The sequence below is a fragment of the Epinephelus moara genome, chromosome 8 (genome assembly GCF_006386435.1).
Source record: "Epinephelus moara isolate mb chromosome 8, YSFRI_EMoa_1.0, whole genome shotgun sequence".
Lineage (NCBI taxonomy): Eukaryota > Metazoa > Chordata > Actinopteri > Perciformes > Serranidae > Epinephelus > Epinephelus moara.
In genome coordinates this window covers 41,308,225-41,329,697 of record NC_065513.1, presented here as the reverse complement: position 1 = coordinate 41,329,697, position 21,473 = coordinate 41,308,225, and the positions used below count along the sequence as shown (strand labels likewise).

Here is a 21,473-nt window from a genome sequence, read left to right as displayed (position 1 = left end):
GCCCGTCTGGCACCAACAACCATGCCACGTTCAAAGTCACTTCAATCACCTTTCTTCATCATTCGGATGCTCCGTTTGAACTTCAGCAGCTCGTCTTCACCATGTCTACATGACTAAATGCATTGAGTTGCTGCCAGGGTATTAACTGATTAGCTTTTTGCGTTAAGGAACAGTTGAACAGGTGTACCTAATAAAGTGGAGGGTGAGTGTATTTTCTACTTTCAACTATGAGCATAATTCGGGCCAAAACATCCTACAATGCGTGCATCTGTAACCAGATCCAACACACACTGTTTAGAGTGGAGCACATAGTTAAGTCTCTTAATCTCCTCACCATTATTTCATCAATTTTAATCAACAAAGTTTGGAGGAATTGAATGATTTTGTTCCTCTTTGAGGCTTTATTGTCTCAAATAAAGAGTTTCATGATTGAACATTTGGCAGCAGCCTGCATGGGTGAATTACTGAATGGTGCAGTGCCTTTTTAGTGGGAATCAGGGTGTGAAATTACCTTGAATTGGTAAATGTTGGCAGTGGTTGGTAAGTTGGCTTGGTCTCTGAGCGACTGTGGCAGGTAGCCAGTCTCAGTTGGAGGTCAAGCTGGTGCTAACAGTCAAATTGGCAGGTGCTTTTTTTCTCCCTTATCCTTTTCTAATGATGCAGGATGCCAAGTATTAACACATCTGCAGTTTTCCCACAGAGAAAAATTTCTCATCAGGTGTTTGTCATAATCAGGTGGAGCTGTGCAGTTAATCGCGCCTGGATCCACACCTCTGGATCAGTTGTTTTCATACAACGCTGCTGTTAATCACAGCTGTAGTTTTTAATTTTGTGCTTCAGGGATTCTGGCTCACTATGCTTGTGAGGAAATTAAAGTACAGTGTGCGTGCGTCAAGGCAGTCGTCTGTAAACAACGGCTTGTAGCAAAGCGTGTGATTGCTGAACTTGTGCTGTAAATGTGTCTCTATCCTCAAGAGGGAAAATCCAATTCTGGTTCACTCCTCAGCTGTCAAAGCAAACATGAAATGGTCTTGTAGCTATTCAGGTGGAGTTTTGCATTCAGATGCACTCATTTGTTTCCACTGTTTAACATTCAGGAATGAATTGTTTGCAGAGAGAGCTCGGGACAGATGAGAGACCTCCACAGTGGATCCCAGAATATATACAGGAGATTGGTGCATTTCCGCTAGCTGACACATTGGCCACAGCTGAATGGAGAGATAAACACTTGACTAATATATGTATTAGCCAATAAGCCCGTCAGTGGGCCGGAACATATAGCGCTAAAGTATCTCAATCTCCCAACTTTTCCACTCTACTTCCTCCCCCCCACACTCTCTTATTTTTGCACACAGGTCCAGTTTTTCTAAGTCAGAGAGAAGATGGCAGGATGAAGATGGCAGGATGAAAAGTAGGGTCAAGAAGTGAGAATGAGTGGCAGATAAAAAGAAAATGGATAAGAGGGAGAAAATGAAGCTGTAAAGGAGAAAGAAGACAGAGAAAGAGAATAACGAGAGGTGGTGGAGTGGGGAAAAAGAGAGATGGAGATACTTAGAACAGTATGTTCTGGCTTACTGACAGTCTTATTGGCCATTAAGGTTAAAGTCTCACCTCCATCTTTCTCATGTTCTCTTCCACTTCTGTTTATTTTACCACCTTTTCCCCCTCACAGTCTCTCTAGTCTTTTCACCTGTAAGTCTCCTCCTTTTTTGTTCTGTTCTATTTTTCCTTCCCCTTCTCCTCATTAATCAGATCCCTCTGTCACATTTTTCCAAGCAGCGAGCACTGTATTTACTCTGTGCATTCACATAATGAATGGAGCAATCACACTGCAATCATGTGCAAGCAGCCACACATATTGTTTGACAAGAGGCTGCATGCATTTGCTTGTTCCGCCATCCAGATATGACAGTGTTATTGCTGTCAAACCCCGATTCTGTCACACCAGATGCTGACAGGGTTTTTGTGAGGGAGTTGTGGGAGTTTCCAAAATGACATTTTTAATTTGTGAGATGTATTTCAGATTTTGAAAAGCCAGTTAATTTCCAAAAGACCCCAGAGGATATCGGAGACTTTGGCGAGTGGGTCAGCGTGCAGGATTGTGATGTTTTTCCTCCCAACTTGTTTCATACATTAATTGTATTTAAGGATGGATTTTAGCTGCTGTTCCCCGCAGTCAGCTGGAGGAGAACAGACTGTTTACGCCCTCACAACTCTCCTTAGTTGGAAAATATAAAAACAACTTTAACATACCCAGAAGGAATAATGTTTTTAGGTCACAAGTGCTCGGACTTAGTTATGGAAAGTCATGGAAAAGTTAATGCAATTCAAAAGAATCCCAACACTATGAGATGTTTACCCACAGTGTTCATGTTTATGTGTTTCATTTGACTCGACTTTTGACTTTTGACTAAGTAAGATTTTGAATTCAGGACTTTCTTTAACAGTGCTTGTAAAAAGGAGTTTTTTTGTGCTATGTAGTACTGTTACTTTTACTTAAGAAAAATATCTGAGTACTGCACTGCTTGTAGGTTACTTCTTAATGAATGTATGTCAACGCAGTAGTTATTGCGAAGTGCAGTTTGCAGTAACTGTGCTGTAACAGTGAGCTTTTGTGGGCATTTTTATGCCTCCACGCTGGTGATAGCCGTGGCCGGTGGTATTATGGTTTTGGGTTGTCCATCTGTCTGTCTGTCCCATTCTCGTGCACGCAATGTCTCAAGAATGCCCTGAGGGAATTGCCTCAAATTTAGCACAAACGTCCACTTTGACTCAAGGATAAAGTTATGACATTTTGGTCATCATAATTCAGAGGTCAAGTTTACCGTGACCTTGTTTGGTCTCATTCTTTTGGACAAGATATATCAAAAACGCTGTGAGAGAATTTCTTCAAATTTAGCACAAACACCCACTTGGACTTCGAGATGAAGTTATTGTGTTTTGGTGGTCATAATTCAAAGGTCAAGGTCACTGTGACCTTGTTTGTCTCATTCTTGTAAAGACGATATATCAAGAACAACTTGAAGAGAATTTCTTTAAATTTAGCACAAACGTCCACTTTGACTCAAGGATAAAGTTATGACATTTTGGTCATCATAATTCAGAGGTCAAGTTTACCGTGACCTTGTTTGGTCTCATTCTTTTGGACAAGATATATCAAAAACGCTGTGAGAGAATTTCTTCAAATTTAGCACTAACATCCACTTGGACTTCGAGATGAAGTTATTGTGTTTTGGTGGTCATAATTCAAAGGTCAAGGTCACTGTGACCTTGTTTGTCTCATTCTTGTAAAGACGATATATCCTGTGACCTTGTTTGTCTCATTCTTGTAAAGACGATATATCAAGAACAACTTGAAGAGAATTTCTTCAAATTTAGCACAAACATCCACTTGGACTTAGGGATGAAGTAATTTTGTTTTGCTTGTCATAATTCAAAGTTCAAGGTCACCGTGACCTTGTTTGTGTCGTTCTTTTGGACACGATATATCAAGTACACCTTGAGAGAATTTCTTCAAATTTAGCACAAACATCCACTTGGACTTAGGGATGAAGTTATTGTGTTTTGGTTGTCATAATTCAAAGGTCAAGGTCACTGTGACCTTGTTTGTCTCATTCTTGTAAAGATGATATATCAAGAACACCTTGAAGAAAATTTCTTCAAATTTGGCACAAACATCCAGTCGGACTCGGGGGTGAAGTGTTTACGTTTTAGTGGTCACAATTCAAAGATCTAGGTCACTGTGACCTCATTTGTCTTATTCTTGTGAACATGATATATCTCAAGAACGCTTTGAAGGAATTTCTTTAAATTTGGTATAAACATTCAATTGAACTTAACAATGAACTTATCAGATTTTCATATCCAGAGGTCAAAGGTCAAGGTCACTGTTACCTTGTTTGTCTCATTCTTGTGCATACGATGTATTAAGAACACCTTGAGAGAATTTCTTTAGATTTGACACAGACGTCCTCTTGGACTCAAGGATGTACTGATTACATTTTTGTGTTCAAAGGTCAATGTCACTGTGACCTTGCATCCATCTCATTTTTGTGAACACGATATCTGTAGAACACCTTGAAGGAGTTTCTCCAAGTTTGGCAGAAACCTTCACGTGGACTCAATGGTGAACTGATTAGATTTTCATGTTCAAAGGTCAATGTCACCATGACCTTGCATCCATCTCATTCTTATAAATATGATATCTCAGGAACACCTCAAGGGAATTTCTTCAAATTTGACACAATTTCACCTGGAGACTAACAACTTTGACTCACAATAAACTAATTAGATTTTGGTGGTTTAAGGTCAAAGGTCAAGGTCAGTGTGACCTCATAAAACATGTTTTGGCCATAGATAGATAGATAGATACCAGTCCAGTGTATTGTCCAAGTACACACCCAGGTATTTGTGTGTTTGCACCACCTCAGTGTCCTCCCCTTGTATGTTGACTGGCCGAGGGTGGAGGGCTTAGACCTGGGCAGGCCCACGACCATCTCTTTCATCTTGGAAGTGTTTAAAAGAAGGCAGTTCTTCTCACTCCAGCAACTGAAGGCTCTCACCAGCTCCCTGTGCTCTGCTTCCTGCCCGTCCCTGATACATACCGCAATAGCTGTGTCATCAGAGTATTTCTGGACACAGCAGGACTCAGACTGGTTTGCTATAGTGCAATAATTGTAGTTTTTTCTTGTTACATTGTCAGGAGACTTTTCAAAACGTCAGAATGTGATTGATGTTTGTGCCTTTGTTTCTAAATATACTTTGTTTCTTAATTTGCTCACATTTGTGGCACACAATCAGAGCTCTGGAGCAGGGTTAAGAATGGGGACATTGTCTTCCTGTAGAACTAAAGGATAGCAACAGAAAAAATAAACAAGCATGGTTGAGACTGACACAGTTTGTTGTAAGTGGAGTTACAGAAATAACTGTCATAATAACAGTGAGTGAAATAATAGTTACTGTCAATAGCAGCTGTTCCCAGCAGGCGAGCATATAAGCAGCATTAAGGTGCTTTCCAGTTGCAGTAATCTATGATTTAGGTAATGAAGAAAATGTTTACACACCGGCTTACTCAGTGCATAATGACTTTAAAGTGCAGTTGGTCGATATATTAAAGAAACGAGCCTGTGCTCACAAGTTGTTGGTAAAATGTCGGACCAACTGGGAACCAGTGTGGGTAGGGGAAGCACTTAGACACCTCATCACAAAATGCACCAGTGGAGTTGTTGGCAGACAGTAGTGGATGTACTCAGAAACTCCCCACAGGGCACATTTTTCACAGTGAAACTTCTCTAACACCGCTGACACAGTCTGACTGTAGAGCCTAATGTAGTGGATGGAATTTGTTAAAAAATTTAATTTACTGTGTGTGTGTGTGTGTGTGTGTGTGTGTGTGTGTGTGTGTGTGTGTGTGTGGTATTGCAAAATTAAATCCGTCTGCCTCTGCTAACTGAGTTTCAGTGCAGAGCCAAATCTGATTGACGGAATTTACATAAAATTAAATGTCAGAAAGTGTGTGTCATTGAGTAAGAGAGAGTGAAACTTCAAGTCTTCAAGTGCCATCAACAGTGTCTGTCCAGATGTATAGAATAAAATTAGCATGAAATTGAATGTGTGTGTGTGTGTGTGTGTGTGTGTGTGTTGTAGTTATGCATATTTTATCTTTTTTCTAGGGCTGTACCCAACTTTATACAAATATTCTACGACTTGTTTTTTCCATATAAAGTTATAAAGTTTGAACGAGGCCCAGCAGGACGCTCAGTGTGACAACGGCATTCATGTAATATAATAAACAAGATTACGTGGCAAACGACAGATCTGAAATGTGCAACAAAATTTTTTGCCGGCACTACATAGCAAATAAAAGCCAGAGACTGTGTCGTATTACGTGTCTGTCAGCTGTAAATTCACCACTTCCAAGCAGAGGAGAGAAGATAATGTTATATCTGAGCCTTACGGTGTAAAGTTTCTCCTCCTCTGTGCCGCTGCATCACGTCTGCAGCTGACTGTACCAAAGAGTAGTGTGAAAGTCAAGAGTGCTCACTCTGCAGCAAAATTCAAGAACCAAAATGTCCTCAGAAGTACGCTGCACAGCACAAAAAAAGGAGACGATTGCTTGACTTGGAGCTATCTCAGTCAGCTGAGGGGTCTTTGACTGCTGATTCGAATCTCTGACTTTCAGCGGGCAGCCCTACTATTCAATATTCCGATTTTTGCCTTGGATGCAAACATGTTGTACTTATTTTTACGCATCTCAAAATTTAACAAATGAAATGTGTGTTTTCCAGTCCAGTGCCATGCAGACTGCCTGTCATGCTCAGGGACTCCCGACCAATGTGAGAGCTGCAGGGACCCAAAGGCCTTTCTCCATCTTGGCCGCTGTCTGTCCATCTGTCCAGCTGGCTACTACGCAGAAGGACGAGTATGTGCAGGTAGGATCGATCGTTTTTCTTACAATGATTTCATTTTTTGCAAATATGTTTATTGATTTTAAACATCTAATAAGTTGCACAAACATATACGAACCCCGCAACAAGATAGAACATATGGCATCACATTTAAAAGGAAATAATAGTCATAACGATAATGATAGTAAACAGAATTCAACCATTGTTTTCTCTTTCTAAGGCAGAATAAAAATGTCTGGACACATGCCTGACACGTAGAGTCTGGGACTTATGGGTAATAAGGGATGAGGTCATCCGAGACTCAAGCTGTAGCACTGACCTCCAAATTTTTTTCATCCCAACACATGATCTCACTTTTTACATTGCGGATAAATGTGCTTTGCAAATACATCGCCATGATGTTACAAAGCATTAATGCAGGGATTCTCACACTGTGGCACTAACCTGTGTATTTGTGTCTATGAGTTTATGTTTCTCTATATTGTAGATGTATGATTCCAGAATTATTGTACCTAAAATTAACTTTTGTTGACTGCTACCTGCAAGCCAAATTGCCCCTCTGGGACACAGGACACTAGTTCCTGTACTTTCTGATGACTGTAAAGTAAGAAAAGTTTGCATTTTTATGGAAAAGAAAGTTTCAGGTATGTATTAAATCCAGGTTCTGACTTTAAGCAGCATCTATCTCTGCACAGAATTATTTATTGAACATTATTAAGAAGAACTAGATTGAAGCGAACCTTTAATTTGTCAGCCACTGATTGGAGGCAGAACCTTTGGCTCCACATTCAGCAGGAAATATTGAGAGTCAAAGCATTAAAATTTAGTAATGCAACTGTGTCTGTGTGTAAGTGTGTGGGGCTGACTCTGTTGAATTTTCCTCTTCATCCTTTATTCATGTTTGTGTTGGAGCTTGTTCACAGTCACGTTTGCCTGACTGGAAACCAACTGTAGCACCTTGACCGAGCACTGACCCGTGACAGGCGTAATCTTCTTAGCATTTTACTGCATTGAATTCCTAGCATCCCATTGACCTGTTCTCCTGGTGAGCCAGACATTTACTGCCCACAGCTATTCATGAAGCTGTAAACACCAAACGCCCGGTCGCCGTAAAGCTATCAGGCACAGATAAAGGTATTAACTCTGAAGCCTAGCTGCTAATGCTAGCGGCTGAATCTTTAACAGCATTTCCACACTTGTGCTTTAGAAATACAAAGAGTGGTGCTCAGGTCCTGAATGTTGGGATTGTATGTCGATGTAGCCGGTGTTATACTAAGTCTGTTCAACCTGGGAAGTGCCTCGCTGAGAACAAAAATATCTTCAACAGCAAGAGATAGAAGCAGCAGCACAACTGAACACAGAAGTTACCAAACATATAACTCAAACTTAAATTAAATACAATATGAGGGAGATAGTCAAACACCAACAATGTAAACACTCAGTGAGTGTGTTAACATGACCATGAATCACCTGTTTATGAGGCTTATTGCAGCTGTAATCATATCTAAAGATTATTTTATATTCCCTGTATAAATGAAAAATACTACTTACCCTACTGGTTACTGCGGTCTATTTGCGCAGGTGCCTGTAATGTTCACAAAAACAAAAAGGCAATGACGGGAAATATTAAACCCTACATTATACATTTACCAGTGTTATCCCTTAACAACTTAAAGGGATACGTTGCCCATTTTCAACTTGGTCTGTGTAACCACAGTACGGGGAATGTGTGCTAAGGTGTCCCCTATGCCGGCAGCGACAGGAACTCCCAGCTTGTGCTGTGAGCAAAAATCTGTTGGGTGATGCAAAAGGTGGATTTTGTCTGGTGGACAGGCAGGGAGATCTGGGAGCTGGCAGCAAGGGGGGGACACCTTAACACATGTGTCTGCACATGATTATGTTTAACCAACAAACACATGGGGTTTGGTTTTGGCAACTATAGCACATGGCTGAACACCGGCCTCCAGGGTGAAAATCGGTGGTTGTTGGACCCATCCACTACCCTGCTCAGACTTCTGCTGCCTTAGCTTTCGTTGTTGTCCTGCCGTGTGTCCTGCTGATGAAAATGGCGACTGGCCACATATTATGCCGACATGACACAATGGCTTTTTTCTTCACTGTCTGATACCGGAAGTCATTGACTAAGAGCCAGTTTTCAACAACTTCAGAGTGCAACCAGGCTGCACTGAGATAACATTATACCTAAAAGCTGTTACGCTATTCTTATATTACTGTCCTCCACACTGGTGCCAGCTTGTCACATCACCACCACCACGTAGGACAGGAGAGCAGTGGATGAAAATTTGAAGCCTCCTAAATCACCGAAAGACCAAAATTCATTTCTACGCCATTGTTTCTATTAATGTTATGTCCCTTTGCTGAAGCCACGCCTGTGCAGGTAGTTGGTGGCACAGCTGGGAAGAGATGTATACATGCAAGAGTATCCTTGTTTCTTTTGAAGTAGCCTACTCAGCTAGCATATTCGCGTTAAACAGAATAAGGGCTTATCCCAGTTTCTGAAAATGGAATATGGTGTTTTCATGCTCAAACACATAAATGGGAAACTCCAAAAACATGATCATAAACGGGTTATTTATGTCCATGTGAACGCACTCCATGTTACTTTACAAATAATATGACACAGCTATGTGATTAATATATTCAAGAATGCATTAAAAATATAAATAAAGGGTGAACCTCCGGTCTGAGTGGACGCTGGCACATGTAGCTGCCGCTGCTCTCCGGCTTTTTATGTTTTTAAACTGACATCTGGACTTTGAAATAGACCCTCTGGTTGTGTTCCATCCTCCCTCAAATCTGCTGCTGTAATTCCAGTTCTCGAGAAATCCGGTTCAGATCCCAACATCTTCAGTAACCTCCACCCTATTTCCAGTCTACGAACAGTTCCAGTCTGGCTTCCGTCCTCACCACAGCACAGAAACAGCCCTTATCAAAATCACCAATGACCTCCTTATTGCAGCTGACTCCAAACTTTTATCCATTGAGTGCAGCCATCGACACCATCTCTCACTCCATTCTCCTTGACAGACTGACATCCATTGGAATATCGAACACACCCCTCAACTGGTTTGAATCATATCTCACTGGCCGCACTCAGTTCATTCAGTTAAGCCAGCCATCTCCCCTCTCCTCCGGTGTTCCCCAGGGCTCTGTCCTTGGTCCCCTCCTCTTCATTATCTATCTCCTCCCCCTTGGCCATATTTTTCAAAAACACAGTATACAGTTTCATTGCTATGCGGATGACTCCCAGCTCTATCTCTCCGTAAATAAAATTTATTATCATTATTATTATTATTATCATTAAAATTATAAAACTGATTACAAATGGTCATTTAACCTCTTTTGCATATTACACAGATTTGGTTTTATTTTGAACTTTGAAGCAGAAATGAATGATGTGATTCATGGTGTAGTGCTGTTGGAAGAATAACCAAAACAGACTTGTACCAGTTGCTCTTCATAAAATAACCTGACACAATGGTAATAACATCACAGCTATAACACAGGTCAACACTTAACTTCCTGAGTAGCAGCTGCAGCGATCACAAGAGATGAACAGTTATGAAAAAAACAAGTGGAACTTTTTAAAGTCTTGTACTCTCCAGTGTTCCTCAGTAAATCAGGGTGCTTGATAGCGTTCAGAACACGATGTACACCTACTTATAGAACTTGACAATTTGGATGTTGATATTGGATGATTTAGCGAAAATCTGCATTGCTTTAATGGCATTTTCTGCCATTTAACAAAATGTACTGTTAGTTAATTACTTCTAAAACTGACAAAGCTTATGAAGATTGAAGATTGTAGAGGGCAGATTATAAATTGGAATGAAGAAACTTTTGTGAAACCCTAATTTAATTTATATAAAACCATACAGGAGTAATAAAAAGTTTGGTGAATTATTTCACAACATTAATTGGAATTCTGCTTCTCATAGAAAGTACTGATTTTCTTTTGCGCTGGACGCAGAGCCATCAGTGGTGTGTGAGGATGATCCTTGTTTGAACCAATCTGGCCACCAGTAGTGCACAGCATGCTCAGTCTCCCTCTGTCAGTCCCGCACAGTCTAATTCCTACACTTTTTGATTTTGTGCATGTGGGTGACAGAAACTAAAGCTGCCCATCTGAACTCCTGTTGATAAGATCGTCTCTCTTGTCATCCCTCTTCCTTCTCCTCCTTTCCCCTCAGACTTCTTTTCACCTTTCTTGACATTTACATCTTTTTCTCCTTTCGCCTCCGTCCGTCACTTTGACAATCTCTTTTTCAGATCTGCTTTTGTCCTTCAAATCTCCATCACCATCATCATCTTCATCCTGATGGCGATTCTGATCTTTCTTTCCTCTGCTGTCACATCTCTTCTTCCTCTCCTTTCCCCCCTGCTATCTCTGTGTGAGTGGGTGTGTGGGAGGTTTAAAGGGGATTTAGTTGCTTTTTATTCTGTAATCTTGAGATTTCTCATTAAAGAACATTTGAAGTCTCCTCAGTGTGTTTTCTCTCCCGTTCCGTATGCACCGGTTTCATTATTCTGTTTGTGGAGATGTCTGTAAGTAGATTACATTGCACCAAACAGTGTCTGGCTGCCAAAGTGAACAATCTTTAAGAGCCTATAGGGTGTGTTTAATCTGAATATTTAAATGAAACAATGCATTCCTTTTTCCTCTGTGCAGTATACAGTCATTCATCTTAAAGGCCATATTCCTGTTTTTTAATCTTTTAGTTTCTTTGCTGCAGTGATGTCTTTAGTCTCAGATGTTTTTCATAAATGTTGCAGGTTTCAGACAACTCTGTTTTTTTGGCTGGTGAAACAATTAAATCAATGAAACTTCATTTGCTCTTGTTTTGTTGCCAACAGCAGTTTGGGACACATATGGTTTGCAGACAGATATAATGCCGTTTTAAATTGCAAAACTCTAATGTGCAAATCTCAGAGCTAGCAGTGATGGTGATTTCGACGACATGCAGAATCTCCTGTTTCCTCTAGTTGTATTTACAGCAGTAGAAGCTGCAGAAGGTAGATTTGCAGCTGTTTTACTCCTGATGTTGTTACACTCTCTTGCATGGAAATGATGTAGCTGATTGACATTTTTTTTATCCCCTTTTTTTTCATATATTTGCTTGAATGTGTGCAACACATCCCAGTCAGAGCAGCTAGAGAGTTAAAACCACCCACAGGTTTGAATGTTAGATTTCGGGGTTCACCTTTAATGAAATGCACATCTAGTTTCTCAGGCAACTTCGTCTTCCACGACGAGGGGGCAAAGCTATGACAGGCAGTCCTGTAACCATGAAGGAAGCTCAGATAGGAAGAGAAAATTAATTTCTGAAGTGACTGACAGTCAGACTCTTTTTCTCCCCCCCTCTCCTCCTCCCTCCGCAGCCTGCCAGTCATCCTGTGCCACCTGTTCCAGCAGGTGGGACTGCCAGTCCTGTGGCTCCCAGCTGCCCCTGCTCAGCGCTGATAGCGGCGAGTGCCTGGCTTTCTGTCCTCCTGGTTCCTACCGGCACGACAACACACACTGTCGCAGTGAGTATCACAGGATGTCAGGTGACTTTATGCGCCCTCTGGATGCCATTGTGGAGGTCAGAGTGGTGTGTTTTGGCTCAGATTCAGACACTAACAAGGTGCACAAATTGGGGAGGGTAACACTGGGAAAGATGAACTCCCGGGAAAAGTTTTAGTAGTGAGGAAGCCTCGCTGAATGTTTAAATGCTTTTATTTCTCTTGGACAGGGCTTGGCAACCTTTACTATCAAAAACTTGTTGAGCCTCATAATAAAGGTAACACAGCCTTTTAAATCGAATTTAGCCTATCAGCATCAGTAATAGGTCTAAATGAGCATTGATTAATATGTTTTAGCACAAGGTGACTACTCTGCAGTGGGCTATTTTTGATTATTTGCTATTTTAACTTTGCAGCGTCATCTATGAAAGCTAACAAATTTGTTCACACACTATTGAATTCTCTGTTTTCCCCTGAGACTTTTCCCTTTTTGGATTTGGAATCCACAGCTAGCTTTGTGAGGAAGACTCAAGACTACTGTAGCCGTCGCTGGTGATGTTTTTAGAGGAAAAGGTGCCAGGCCAAAGATATATGATGCAAATTTTAGTTAACGAAAAGTTAAAACATTTTTTTAAATCAGTTTATAGGCTACACATTTTTACGGTTGAATAATGTAACAGCTGCATGTGGCTCTGGAGCCGCAGGTTTCCCATCCCTGCTCTCTGAGATTTACTTAATTTGGGTTAAGATGAATACGATTAGGTTAATTCAGATGACTCTGCTTCATTTATCACAGTTAATCTTAATTTGGAGACTCAGAAATCTAAGTATGCTCTATTCAGGCGCTTGTAAGGGTATTAGATAGATGTTACAACTTATATAAAGGAAATATATTTTCCATAATGAACATTTAATTTGACATATGTTCAATGATATTATTAGAAGCCACATAATGCTGATAGTACTGTTTGTCACTTTTTGTTCATTGATATATCACCTTTTACTTTTTCGCTTTTCAACTTATTTTTCCACGTGGGCTTATGTCATATTGTGTAAACTATTTTTAAAGAAAAACAATGCTTTGTGGTGGCACAGGGAGCAATCTGTGTGCATGTCAGCGTGGGTTTCCTCCAGGTGCTCCAGCTTCCTCCCACAGTCCAAAGACATGCAGGTTAATTGGTGACTCTAAATTGTCCGTAGGTGTGAATGTGAGTGTGAATGGTTGTCTGTCTCTATGTGTCAGCCCTGTGATAGCCCCCCCATGACCCCGAACAGGATAAGCTGTTATGGAGAGTCAATGAATGATGAATGGATGAACAATGGGTTTGTACCTTTTACAAAATGTATCTATAATGATTCTATATAATCTAAGGTATTTAAACATATGCATCAAGATATGATCATGCTGGATATCCTTGTGGAAATTGAAGGGGTTGCTATGTTACATTGAGTCAGTCAGACAGATACCTCCATCGTGGCACCAGTTTGAGTGCAAACTGGCTGATGTGTGTGAAGACAGATGGATGAGTTTGTTTCTGCAGTTTAACCTCCTCTCTCCTTTTTTTAAAAAAAAAATCTTTCCTACTGTTGTTTGTTTTGTTTTATTCGCTCTACTTCTGTTGTCTAATCCCACACTTTGCAAAAAAAAATTAGCCGAGAGTCAAATTCTGAAATCAAAATCAGAGCCTTAATATCTCTCAGTCGACTGGCTTCAGATCAGACTCTTGGCAGCGGGGAAGAAAGTGCATCCACAGTTCAGCAAACAAGCAGTTTAACAGTGGGGCTCCACAGTTGGTGTGTCACTGGGTGCTTCAGATAAACTCTGTGTGACTTGATTCCAGTGGATTGATGCAGGATAACTTTGAGTGGATATTGGGACTGAATATTTTATGACATGACGTTGGAGAGCGCTCTCTCTGGGGTCAAAGTATTATTGCGTCAGTTTTGTAGCTTTGCCATAAATCCGAGGAAGTCCTTTTTATTGCATGCTGCTTGAAAGCTGTATGTTAGCTCTGTCTCTGCTGCAGAATTGTTTGGAAAAGTTAAGTTTTGCTGTCTTTTAAAGTGGGTACAGGGAGTGCTGCAAAATTTTGTCACGAATAAGTCTTTTCTTTTCTTCAATATTTCTGCCAACATGTGTCCCTATCCTTCCTCTTACCCCCCTTGGTGTCTGCACACAAAGTCTCTCCCAAGAACATTATGCAAACCAATTAGCACTTGAAAACTGATTTGGAATTGAAAATTAAATGGACTTGTAAATCCCAGAGTCTTAATTTGTCTTTTGGCTTAAGTTTTCTGTTTCATTGGTATTTCACTCGACTAAAGCTGAGTGTGTTTTAATATCATCACTGCTGCATTAAGCTGCACTCTCTGCCTCCTGTCAATCACTCCACACCCACAAGACAAAAACAGAAAGTCTCTGCCAGGAAATAATTCCCTTTTAAAAAACAAAGGCTGTATTGTCAAATCCACCTCTTATTTATTTAGGGTGTCTTGGGTCCCTGTGACAGCAGTTAATTTCAAGCTTTGTTTGAAGCACAACCAGCACATTTTAAAAATGCTGAAAAGCAAGTGAAGGTTAAAACTCAGGGGGTGCAGGGATGACACAGGAGCAAAACATTCAGCCACCACTGCTGCAAACTGGGCTCTGTTCTCTGTAGCAACACCTCTGACTCTGCTCCAAAGAAAAGATGGGCTGTATTTACGAGTGGGAAGCTGGGATTGCACTTTTGTCAATGCAGGAGCAAGTGTTGGTCATTAAACTGCATGTAGGGAGGACTTCCCTGAGTGTCCTGCACTGAGAAGCCTCTTAATGAATCTCCTGTCTCTTACATGAAAGTGTCTAAGAGACAGAATAGAGTAGTGTAGCAGTATTTGGCTCACACTGTCAAACCTGCTACCACATACTGGCTGAGTATGTCTAATCTACCATCACCACACCACATAATGGAGGCACATGTCAGAGAGTAATAGATTTGTTTGAGGATCAGTAGGAGATAATAGCTTATGTCTGGATCAGATGACACAATATTATTTCTTTTTAGATGGTCATTGTGTCAGGTGTCTTTTCCTTAGTCTGCATGAATTCTCCTTCACATCTTTTCTTGACCTTGTGACATTTGACTATTCGACCGCAACCACAGACACAATTTAAACACTACAGCGTACAAATGCATTCTTGTTTTATAAACTATCAAAAGTCTGCAGTCTTAAAGAGACTTAAGCCCAGTTCAGACCAAAGATTTGTGACAAGACGAAACGAAGCCGTTTAAGAACGTTGCAGAGGAAAGTTGCAGCGGTGTGAACTGACCGTCTGAGCTCAACTCACCTGCAACTCAGCTGGCGGCTGGTTTTAGGACATAAAGCATGTCACCTGTTTTTATAGCCAGTCAGCTTGTAGTGAAGTCCACTGGTCAAGTCGGTGTATTCGCTTGCTGCAGCAGGTGCTCCGTCCCTGCCGAGCCCTCTATTCCATCCTTGGTCACTACTGCTGCTCGCTGTATGTGCTTATGCCCCGCCCACACACTCATTCTCATTGATGAATTGGTGCTGGTTATTTATATTATTGTGACGTATTGATTATAAATACAGTCCATCTGATGCTGGTACAAATGCAACTCTAGCCAGTATCTCACTATCACTATCCTCATTCAGATTTTAAGAAGCTACAAATTATATTCAGCCACAAGATAAGTCTGAAAAGCTGCAAATCAGAACCGAAGTACTGTTGTTGACTAGAGATGATACACCGTCTCATGGTGGTCACTTCCTGTCAACGTTACAGATCAGAAGCACAGAGAGTTGTTGACTAGAGATGATACACTGTGTCATGTAGTTGACTTGGTGTGAACCAGCAGATTTTTTGAACATTGCAGAATGGAGTATTGCAAGAAGTTGCATGTTTCAACTCGTCTTGTCGCAAATCTTTGGTCTGAACTGGGCTTTAGTGACATCTATGCAACCAACTGAATACCCCTCTGCTCAAGCCTACTGTAGAAACATGGAAGTGCAGCATGGCAGGATCTGTGGATGAGGACATGCTCCCTATGTAGGTATGAATGGCTCATTCTAAGGTAGCAATAACACAGTGATTTTAAGTTTTAAGGGATTATAGCTACATGAATAAAAACATAGCTATGAATATTATATACCGTTTCATGATGAGGTCTCAATCCCACTGACTGTGTGCTGTGCTAATGCAGGAAAGATACACAACAAGGGCCAGCTACATTGACTATTACTCAGCCAATCTATCTCAAAGGTCTCCCAGTGCTCTGAAGCCTGGACCAATAAATAAAACCCGTGGCTCAGTGAGCTAAACCCCTGTGGGCCTGCTAATATACTCTGAACGGTTTAGCCAAGTGCCTCCATCGAGTGGGAAAGACCTGCTGTGACTCCTGGGGATGATGGGTAGAAATAGAAAGAGAGAGAGGGATGGGAGTGGGTTAGGGAGCAGAGAGTAACCACAATGTGATTACAGTCCAGTTCTGTAGCTCAATTTCACACCTTAATGAATATTGTCAGGAGGATTGAAATTTCAGACCTCCCCAGTGCACAAGCTCCTTGGACGGCCTTAAATAGGATACACAGCAGCAGCATTGCAGAAAGCCGGCTTTGTTTTATCTTACCGCCATCCATCCAGCTTAATGTACTGTACACACTGCTAGCTAGTGTACAAACACATTGTGAAAATCCCACTTCATGCATTTACGCTGCCTCTGTCCCACTTTGGTGCCATTAATCCAACATCCACCCTGCATTAATACTGCAGATATTTCATTCTTGAACATTGCACAGTAAAAGCACATGAAGATGGTGGCAGCTGCTGTGTAAGAAGTCCCCCGTCATGCAGCCATCCTGCATCTATCCAGTTCTGTCGAGCCAAACTCGCAACACAAACCCCTTGTGTGGCTCAGCTAACTAGCCAGCAGACCATTTCTTTTAACCTCCAACTGGCTGTAATGAGAGCGCAGCCCCATTTGGTTTTTCCCAAGCAGTTTCTCTCGGGGACGGAGAAAAAGAGCCGCAGTGGAAAGTGGGTCTCACAATCACTGCGACTGTAAATCAGTAGGTGCTTAGGTCGAGGCTATTAGGGTGGATTTAGCCTGCGTGGACTCCAATTCCAGTGCTTGTTTGTAGGGGAGAAAAAGAAGGAAGGAATGAGGGAAGAGGTGGAGAGAGGTAGAGATGAGAGCTGACAGCAGTTATTAGTGTTTTAGGTGTTTGGAAGGTGCTGGAGACAATTACAGAGGATTGTAGCATTTCTTGGCAGAGGACCAGGACCACCCAGAGCCCAGCGCGTCCCCGGAGGCCTCCGTGGGTTTCTTTGTTAATGCCTCCGGCTCATGACTGAAGGCTTTACTGTATCTGCTTGTGCGTGTATTCAAAGTCAGCTTGTTAATAATTATGGGAGGCGCTGTACTGAAGATATTATTCTCTCTTCTTTCCTCCCCTCTCCTTTTTTTCTGTCCTCTTTAACCCACTTCTCCCTCCTCAGTTTTTCCTCCCAACTCTAATGGCTCTGTGAGATAGACTCAGTTAGCTTGTTGCAAAAACTGTGCAGCTCCTGACTGGATGTTTGAGTCAGGAAGGGAGGCAGGAAAAAGTAGAGGGATAGGAACTGTCAGGCCTGAATTTAGTGTGGAATATGAGCCTGTTTAGACCTGGTATTAACACTGAGTGATCGGATTACAAATGTACAACTCTAAGTCTGTCTGTTCACACCTGGCATTAGAATGCGTCTCGACACGCATCTCAAGTGTGATCAGATCTCATTTCCCTGCTCTATATGCAAATACAAACATACATCATTTCCACTTGTTAAGTCCAGTCGTGTTGTTGTTTTAACCAGTGGGAGGTTTGTCGAGCTTTACGCACACTTACAGCTGTCAGAATAAAAAAAAGGGGTAAAATCATATTAGAGAACGTAGAGCTGAGCACCACACATTAATTCTCCTTGCTCCACTCTCCGTCTCTCTGTTTGTCATGAGCTGAACGTACCCTGTGGTCCTGCCTTCTCTCCGATGCTAGGAGACTGCTGCTTCGGGAGTGCGAGCTCTGTGCCTGGGACAGTTAGTGAGAGTCCACACGTACACACAGTGACATGGCTAACTGTTTGCATTGTTATTGACGTGTTAAGGAGAAAAAGGAAATAAGACACAGATTGAAACTAAAGTGAATATTACAGAGCACAATGTCAGAACAGGTGCTGCCACAATAACACAACTCGTCTTTTGGTAATTGGCTCCAATAGGATGTTTTACAAACTATTGTTAAAGGCAGAACTTGGCTCAGACAGTGGCCGATAGCTGCGCAGCCTCTACTTGTCCTGTGGGGATGTACATTCCCAACAGGAGCTGAAGGAGGTGGAGTAGGGTTGTGTTGAATTGAGCAAAAAGGAGATTATTAGTGAGTTCATCTCCAGAGAAAGCAGCTCTCCTCTGCTGTTGTGACCGTGTCTGAGTGTCTGATTTTGGGGTTGACTGCAACAACAGGTGAGCACAGCACTATAAGCAAAAGTCAAGGCGAAAGGAAGTCCATGACTGGGTGATCTGCAGCCACTTCCTGTTTCAAATTTAAAGTCCTTTTTTCACACATACACAGTAGCACTCGGATTCTCCAGACATTCATCGTATTGTCTGACATCCCCAAAAGCTGACACCAGACTGTCTGCTTCAAATTGTGACCAAATTTGAAGTGATGACTGGAAGTGTATTTTAAGGCTATTTTCATCATTTTTATGTTCATAGCTTCAGTGATTGTGTATATTGGGCTCTGAGTGCTGCCAAAACACATTTCTTTGCATCATTTTTTCCCTGCGGGTGTATTTACTTGTTTCCTTTTTATGGACCTGTGATGGCTTCAAAATGTGGCCCTTAAATTCAACCAGGCTGAATACAATCAGCGGTAGAGTTACTGAGGAGACAGTAGAGGAGACTGAGTTATGAGAGAGCAGCTGACATCACTTTATCTTCCTCCCCTTTTATTTCCTGCCAAATACTAACCTTCTTTTTTGCCTCCACACTGGCGATGGCTGTGGCCGGAGGCATTATGTTTTTGGGTTCTGTGTCCGTCTGTCCCACTCTTGTGAACGCGATATCTCAAGAATGCCATGACGATTTTTCTTTTTTAAATTTTATACTGTTCACTAAGACTTGATAATAAACTGATTCATTTTTTGTGGTTGTAGGACAAAAGTCAAGATCACTGTGACCTTGTCTGTCTTACTCTTGTGAATGCAACATATCAAGAAGAACTTGAGGAAATTTCTTCACATTTGGTGCACACATACATTTGGACTAAACAATAAACTGATTAGATTTTCGTGGTCAAAAGTCAAGATCACTGTGACCTTGTCTGTCTTATTCTTATAATTAAATGTGATATCTCAAGAACAACTTGAGAGGATTTCCTCACATTTGATGCACACATCCAATTGGACTCAGTGATGAACTGATTAGACTTTGGTGGTCAAAGGTCAAGGTCATTGTGACCTTGCGCCCATTTTATTCTTGGAATGCGACATCTCAAGAACATCTTAAGGAAATCTCTTAAAATTTGGCACAAACTTCCACTTGGACTAAATTATAAACTGATTAGATGTTATTGCTCAAAGGTCAAGGTCATGGTGACCTTACAGATCAAATTTTGGCCAAAACTCAAGAATTTATGCATGCCAATTATGACGAAATTTCACAAAAAAAGTCTAATAGGATAAAATGATGGAGTGATGACATTTCATATCCAAAAGGTCAAAGGTCAGCTCCACTGTGACGTCATAATGTTCTGCACAAACTCCTTTTTAGGCCGTTATTCAACATCATAATTCAGTAACAGAAGAGGTTACATTTGGTCAGATACTGAACTGGTGACTTTAATCTTGGGTGCCCACCTGGAAACGGTGCTGACTGTATAGATCTTTTGTGCTGCCGGGGAAAGATGTGTGAAATATCCATGTTCTCAGAGTCATGGATGTAAAATATAACTGCAACTTGAGAGGTGCGCAGAGGCATAAAACTGTGAGGCGGTAACTCTAGTTTATCATGAAAAAAGGTAGTAACGGTAGTGAACTAATCAACCTTCAGAATTAGTTTGTTGAACTTTAAATGCTGAAAAACATCTTTATTTTATTCATAAAGTCTCTTAGGAACAGTGAGATTATATAAAAGCAAGTCGTTTGAGAACACTATTTTTACTCTATGCATCTCTGAAAATAAACGCACCTGTTGGCTTCGATGCAACATTTTGATTCATGACGACTCCACTGCTGTTGTTTCATGACCTCTCATTCACACTTCACCTGAGAGAAAGAAAAGCTTTTGAGAGAGCTATTTTCGATTTATTCTCTGAACTAGAAAACCTTTGATAGCTGTTTTTGTTAGGTGTGATTTTCACCACCCTGAGTGTCTTTGCTCTGTGAAATCTCAAGAAAGCCGAGACAGCTTTAATCAATACTAGCTTGATTGTATCACCTTTTTTTCTGTTACCTGAATTTTGTGTTTCAGTTTCACTGTGATTGTGGCAGTCAAGAGCCAAGTGTGTGAACAGCACAAGTTCACCGGCTGCCCTCCCATAGAGGTATTAAATGTGTCCCTCATTCATAGATCCATTGTTGAAGATCTGTTCTTCCTACTGCATGCTGGCTGAGAAATCTCTGCAGCTCAGCGTTACTGAGGAGAAAAAGCATTTAGAGAATCCAATTTTGCTTTTTCATCATGCTGTTCAGAAGAAGAAAAGAACAGCATGCTAGTGAGCTGCTTTTGTGTGTGACGTTGGCTGTATTGTAGTCGTAGCCATGACTCTGTGCTGGTTGGATTGCAGCTTCTCAAATAACAGTGGGGTCGATTGGGCATTCAAACGTGAAGACAACATGAAAGGAAGTTGTAACTTTACACACAAAGTGCCAACATACAGTATAGCCCCCCTTTTCACAGAAATGTTCATGGTCCAAGGAATGAGTCCACATTGCCATTTTGGCATCTCAAAATGGCAACAATTTGCAACCTTGGCTTGTTATACTTGGCATATATCTTGGATTCTGATGATCAGGGTTACCACAGTCATGAAATTCCTGCAAAAGTTATGAAATAACTACAACTATTTTCCAGGCCAGGAGTTCGGAATTAACAAAGTGCTTTGAAAAGTTTTGAACATACTTTGCTTTGGCTGTTGTTAAATATATGTTCATTAAAATCCCAGAACATCCCTGGTGTTATGTGAATTTGGTCCTATAATTTTTATTTTCTGTTCCTTGTATGACTAATCTAATGCTGTGCTGCGAGACCGTTGGAGCATCATTAGTATCACCTGAAAGAAATTGCCGTAAGATGCTTGTTGGCAGTGAGAATGACTAATGAGCGAGTAACTTCAGCAAGCGCTAGCAGTTTGCTTAACTGAAAAAGCCTGGAAAGTGCATGTTTAATAAGTATAACTTTCGAATAACAACTGATACATGGCTCAAAAGACAGGGAGACCGGAGCTGTGCTGGATGTAGGCTGTGCACCAACATGTTTGACATTATCAACATGCAGGGAGCGGTTCTGT

General features: G+C 41.2%; 1 protein-coding gene across 1 annotated transcript in view; it reads left to right on the top strand.

Annotated features, from left to right (window-relative positions):
• The window catches only part of fras1 (Fraser extracellular matrix complex subunit 1), a 399,990-nt gene that overhangs the window by 169,315 nt on the left and 209,202 nt on the right, over positions 1-21,473 (top strand). The window contains exons 12-13 of the mRNA XM_050050884.1: positions 6,288-6,431; positions 11,808-11,954. Of these exons, the coding sequence (XP_049906841.1) occupies positions 6,288-6,431; positions 11,808-11,954 (291 nt within the window). The remainder of the gene's footprint in view (positions 1-6,287; positions 6,432-11,807; positions 11,955-21,473) is intronic.